The sequence below is a fragment of the Strix aluco genome, chromosome 24 (assembly GCF_031877795.1).
Source record: "Strix aluco isolate bStrAlu1 chromosome 24, bStrAlu1.hap1, whole genome shotgun sequence".
Classification (NCBI taxonomy): Eukaryota; Metazoa; Chordata; class Aves; order Strigiformes; family Strigidae; genus Strix; species Strix aluco.
Window position 1 is genome coordinate 6,331,770 of NC_133954.1, and position 6,047 is coordinate 6,337,816.

Here is a 6,047-nt window from a genome sequence, read left to right on the forward strand (position 1 = left end):
GTGAACAGGACAGGGAAGGAATCAGGGCAGTTAAAACAGCAACCATGACTTCACCTCAAGAGGGTCTTTAGACCCCAGATCTCTAACCTGTGGGGTTCCCTCACCATGCCAGCCCTCCATTGCCTTCCTTCCGGTCTCCCCTTGCCATCTCAGTGCTGGCATCGATCCTCCAGAGACCTTTCCCCAAATAATTCCTCCTCTCAGTGGGGTAATCAGCCTTTTATTGGGAATCTAATGGGATGGGGGCTGTCGGGAATCTAATGGCACGACGAGAGGATGAACAAGCCAATGTGAAGTTGTGCTCTTGCTCCAAGGGGCCATGTGGAAAATCTTCCCTCTTCTAACTGACTCCTGAGCAAGTTCCAGCTTCCTCAGCAGGTGCCCAGCTCTGCTTTCTGTGGCACTGCATTGCTTCTCCACCTGATGTATGCATGACCCTGCTGTGGTTGACTTTTCTCCTTTCCTCTGGAAGACTCCACACCACAAAAGGGGTGAAGACCCCCACGCCCCACTCCTGGCTGTGGCCTCTAAGGACACTTGGCAAGTGGTGGCTGTGTGGGATTGCAGAGCCATGTTTCCCCACTGGGCAGCAGGACCCCTCAACACACACCCCAGCTCTCTCAGCCCCTGGCAGAGCAAGGCAGGTAGGGACACGTCAGATAATGTGACCAGCTTCTTCACTCAGGCCACTGCTGCAGGCCAGAGTTAAGGTGATTTTGATGCTTTCTTTGGATTGGCAACTTTTCCTGTGCCTTGCTTGCATTGCTGACACTGGAAGGTTTCTTCCTCCACCTCTGAATTCTCCCTTGTGCTGGGGCCACGGCTGGTGGATGGATTGACAAGAGGGACCAAAGGCCGGCTTAAAGCAGAAGGTGGATGGGAGTTTAGTGAGTACATCTGGGCTGTCCTCTGATAGCACAGCGGTCTGAAGATGCAGTTGCACATTTAGGTTATACAAGCAACTACACTCCTAAGTTTTTGCAGAGCTGGGTCGTTGTATGCATTGAGGTTATCTGCATCTCACCTTGATGTCGTGACCAGGCTGTGCTCCCACAGCAGGAGCAGTTTGCACTCATACGCAAAGAGCTCAGCGGCCATAACACCCCCTTCAGCAACAGGGACCAAAATCCCCTTCCACGCTGCTGTGTGAAGCCACTCTTACGTCTGCCGGCAGGGCAGCAAACCCTCCGTGCTGAGAAGGCTGCTCAGGTACACAGACCTACAAGCTGCTCATAAAAATCAGAGTCCTGCCTGTTCAGCCGTTTCGCTGGCACCAACAGGACATTTCAGAGCTTTGAATCCCAAATTCTGGTCCTGCTGCCGTGATGTCTTTGTGCTCTTAAAGCGTTTCAGACAACAGGTTATTGGGAGCAACCAGTGACAGCGCTGCACTAATCCTGCTCTGCATCAGGTTTAGTCCACCAATACCCTGTAGGAACCTTGAAGAAGGTGCTCAGCAAATACTGATTAATTACAAAACGTACTCTAATCTTGTTTTCTTCTGGGAAAGGCAGAGAGCTGTTGTGGATTTACATCCAAGTAGACCAGATTATCAGCTCCTCCAGTATCCAGGATTGCTTTCCCACTACAGAAGTGGACCCAGCAGGAATATTGTTGGCGCAACAAAACTCAAATTATTTCCATCTCACACCCACGGACAGAGCTGTAATTCCATCACAGAACAAAGGTCAGGAGCCCTCCTCCTCTCACATAATTTAGTTTTGACAGCTCATCAGGATTAGAGGAGCTGGAGATTTTAACTTGGAGGCTGAAATCTTACTTTGCAAGAGGTGCATCAGTGCATCTTTATGAATCTCTGCCTCAGTACTGTGCAGGTATTTAACACAAGCCTGAAATACGTAGCTCCTGACAGATTTATTTGCTAGTGGTAGGTGATACTTGCCTGTGAAAAATGTATGGTAGTTTCTGCTTTAAAGAAACTCTAATTAGAGTTCAACTGGAAGGTGAGATGATTATATCAGGAGCTAGGATTGAAATACCTGAACTCACAGAGAGAGAAAATGAACACGAAAATGAACACAACACAAAATACTTTTGAAACAGGTTCTTTTTTCCTGAATGTTCACCAGTTTTCAAAAAACTACAAAAACTGCAAGGACTGTAACAATATAGAACTTGAAAAAAAAAAAGGCTATTGTGTACAAAAACAATCATGCTTTTGTTTTGGGGTTGGAGCGGTTTTTTGTATTTATCTGGGTTCTTTTCTTCCTTCAGCATAGTGTGAAAGAAGAAAGTACCAGTTTATTTAACAGGATAGCTCAGAAAAATAAGGAAGAACATGCTTTCCTCACTACAAAACTGTACCAGAAGATGCATGCTTGAGGTCCGAAATACAAACAGTGACACATTTTGTAGCATGGAGACTTCGTTGTACGACCCACATGGCACTTCCTTTCCCCTGCCCCATGGTCAAGATGTGTCCGTGCCATGTATTTTGCTTTCCCTTTAGTTTGTTTTTTTGTTTGTTTTCTTTTTGTAGTGAGCTATTTGCCTTTTTTTTTGCCTTTTTCTTTTTTTTTTTTTTTTTTAGCCCTAAATCCCAGGTAGCAGTATCCAAGGTAACAGCAGAAAAGAGTCCAGATCTGCACATTATCACTGTTTCTGCAAGTTTCATGCAAAACTTAAGCCATTTCTGCATGCAACACGATGCTGGTCATTTATTGTGTCTGATACAACTCTGAGGAGATTTTCCCATTCACCACAACAGAGTTTGTTGACTGGGAAGCGCTGGTTTGCTTTTCCCACGGACACAGACATATTAAAAGACCCCTCCCCCCCTTTCCACTCCCCCCCAGCTGCCCCAAACACATGGGAATGAGCATCTCAGCACCAGGTCCAGACAGTTCACTTGCCTACAAAAGCCCGGTGGCTTCAGTAAAGTCCCATGATTGCAGCTCCCACATCCTTGGAAGGTCTTCGGTCCTTCACCAGAAAGTTAATCATGCTCTCCGACTTGATGAGCAAGTTGCAGCCCAAAAAGAAGATGCCGAACATCACAGTCAAGGAGAGGACACAGAGGACGGCGATCTGCACCACCCGCGTGATGTAAAGGCTCCTCTCATCGGGTGCCAGGACCGAGGAGCCGCCGTCGGTCGCCAACACCGAGCTGGTCCCATTGCAGCAGGCCATGAGCATTCCCAAGCCCTGGGTCCGGTTGGGGTAAGCTCCCTGCTCTAGGAGAGTCTGGTTGAAAAAGGATCCATTCATGGTCAATGCGCGATCCCAAATCTCCAGGGAAGGCAAGAGGAAAGCTTGCTGTCCCCCTGCCCACCCCTCACATGCCAGGGCTCGGCACCGTGGGCTGGCGGGCTCCGAGCCACCTCCTGCCTTTCTTCTCGCAACGCCTCGGATGGAGGGGAAACTTCCTTGAGGCTGCGAGCAGTTGGGAAGCCAATTTGTGCAGCTGAGGGATGGCTCACTCCTGGATCCCTCCTGGCACTGGCAGCATTAGCACAAGCCCCCAAACAAGCAAAAAGAGAGAGACAGAAAAGGCGAAGGAGGCGCAGGGGAGAGGAAGGCAGCCGGAGGTGGCCCCATGCCTCCTGCCCTCGCCACTGCCCCGAAGCTGCCACCCCGAAGCGCAGGGCAGCGGAGCGGTGCAGCCCGTGCCCCCGGGGCTCCCCGCGGGAGGGAGAGCTGATTCCTGCCGCCTGGGAGCTCCACAAATGCAAGTTCCAAGCTAAAGTCTTCACCGTGTTCAAAGAAAAAACAGCAACTCCACCCCCTTCCAGCCTCCCCCCAGGACCGCCTTCCTCCCCCTCCACGCTCACCCAGGCTGCCCACCCCTTCCCCACGCGTGTGCACCCCCTCTCTGCCCTGCCACGGGTGCACGCACCCACCCCCGTGCCACCCCCAGGTGGGGGCTGACCCCTAAGGCCCTGTGGAGTGGCACCTAACTCATCCTTCCTCCCGGCCCCCCCACCTGCTCCCGAAAGCAGCCCACATGGTCAGCGTTGGTCCTGGACTGCTGGCAGGTCCCTGTCCCCCCTGACACGGGCTCCCGTGAGCTCAGGTCAGTGCTGCTCTCGCCGATCCCCGGTTGCTGCTCTGTGCCACCCACTCCTTCTTCGAGCAGCGCTGGCCCAATCCAGCCCAGTCCACCCCCAGCTCTGCTCAGTGATGCCTGTCCTGTGCCTCCAGATGAGAGCTGGATCCATCCCCCTCCGTGCGTCCTTGTCTTCCTCTGGCTGGGGGTTTGCTCCCCAGGCACCTCTGTCTCCCTCTTCTTCCCCTCCTGCTCCTTTAGTCCCTCTGAAGGGGAGCGCTGCAATGCTGCACCCTGATCTCTGTCCAATACCCCTTCCCTGCCCTGTCCCCAGCTCTGGGTCCTACAGCAGCATCACTGCTGCACCCAGGGCCGGAGCATCGCTGACCCTCTCACTCAGGCCCCTCAGCCCCACCAAGGCAATCCCAGGAGAAGTTTCATCCCCTGTGTCTGCGTAACCTCCCAAAGTGACACCCCAAGTCGGGGTGTCCAGCTGTGTCTGGCTCAGTCCCGACCCTGCCCATCCCAGGGCTCTGCCCGTGGAACTGCTGTGTCCCGGCTTTGCCTGTTGGTATTTGCCCAGAAACGTGTCTGGAGGGCACGATCACCCCCAAGCCACGATGTGAGGACCTCGTCCTGCTTTAGCTGTGTACATCCTCACTCACTTTCTTTGCCCAGCCCCCAAAGGGGATTTTAATAAACCTAAAATGAGAATTGATAAATCGCAGCTAAAGACAGGAGCGTGAGGCTGGCTGGCTGAGGATGGGGGGTGGCTCCGTAGAGAGTGTCGGCTGATTTTCCTTTTAGGCGGTTGGGACCTGTGCTCCTGTTCTGCTGCTGTGACTTTAAGGGCTCAAAAACTGTTTAGTTTGGGTTTTACTTGTTGCTTTTCCTCCTTGTTTTGCACATGGCATTTCTTTCCTTGAAGAGCTGCCTGGTCTGCCAGGGCAGTTTGCAGGTGAAGCACTTGCAGGAGGAAGGTGGAAAGCCCCGATCCCACAAGAGTATCTGCTCGTGTTTAACCCGAGGGCCAGGAAAAATCCCCACGGGAAACCAGAGCATCCCCGCTGCCCCAGCCCGGGTGGGAGCTCCTCTCCCCAGCTCACTTCCAGACTGAAGGAGTTTCTGCTCCCTCTGCTGGCTCCAGCTCCAGCCTCTCCTCTCCACGCACACCCGAGCAGGGATTGGGGCTGCTGCACCCATCGCTCCTGGGTCACAGCCTGTGGTGATGGGGCAGCCGGGGCTGTGGGGCCGCCCAGGTCTCAGACCTGCCTGCTCCTTGCCTTCATCCATCCAGGGACTTCAATCCCCAGAGCACCCCACTGTCTATTATGCGGTGCCTGGAAAACATCACGGCGGTGTTTCCAGGACAAGCAGCACCTTCTTGCAGCTGGCAGGGAAATTCAGTCCAAACATGCTGAATTAGGTTCATGCCATCCTTGGCCTCAGGCAGGATGAGAGCCCAGACAGATGCAGGAAGGTCAAATACCTCATTTTGTGACTTTTTCCTTCTTCTTCAGAGTTTTTGCTCCATGCTGGAAGCAAGGCTGCAGTACCACAGCTCATGCTGGGCAGGGAGCTTCAGGCCACACAGGGCTGTGTGTCCCTTTGGAGCCGGCAGCACTCGCTGGTTTGGGCAACCAGCTGCTGGGCAGGATGGGTCCACCAGTGAAGAGGGGCTGCGAGATCGATGGCAGGTCGGATCTGTGGAGCGTGCAGAGCCAAGCAGGGCTCCCACATTTCCTCTCTAGAAACTCACACAAATTCATTGTTCCTTCCATGAAGCATTGGGACGTGCTTGCAGGGTGATACAGTGCAGCCCGTGGGCACAGGCTGCCGTGTGGCCAGAAGGGCCACGTAGAAAGCCTTTTGAGGCAGGACATGTGCAGGAAAAGCAGGAATTTGAATGCCCTAAAACTGGCTAATGAGGTCTGCAGTGCTCTGGGATCTGGAGCAGGACGAGACGTAGAGCCCCCCGGAAAGCAGGTTTGGGTTTGTATTGATGTCCCAGCCAAGGTGCCGCCCTTTTTGACACTGCAGG

At 53.2% G+C, this 6,047-nt stretch overlaps 1 protein-coding gene across 1 annotated transcript; it reads right to left on the bottom strand.

Annotated features, from left to right (window-relative positions):
- Positions 1 to 2,849: 2,849 nt before the first annotated feature.
- LOC141934380 (reprimo-like protein) lies at positions 2,850 to 3,331 on the bottom strand. The gene has a single exon (XM_074849777.1). The coding sequence runs from the start codon at positions 3,226 to 3,228 to the stop codon at positions 2,893 to 2,895; it is 336 nt and encodes a 111-aa protein (XP_074705878.1). The 5' UTR covers positions 3,229 to 3,331; the 3' UTR covers positions 2,850 to 2,892.
- Between the last annotated feature and the right edge of the window lie 2,716 nt (positions 3,332 to 6,047).

Coding starts and splice junctions, on each gene's coding strand:
- LOC141934380 (XM_074849777.1), bottom strand. CDS start 3,228: ATGAATGGATCCTTTTTCAACCAGACTCTCCTAGAGCAGGGAGCTTAC.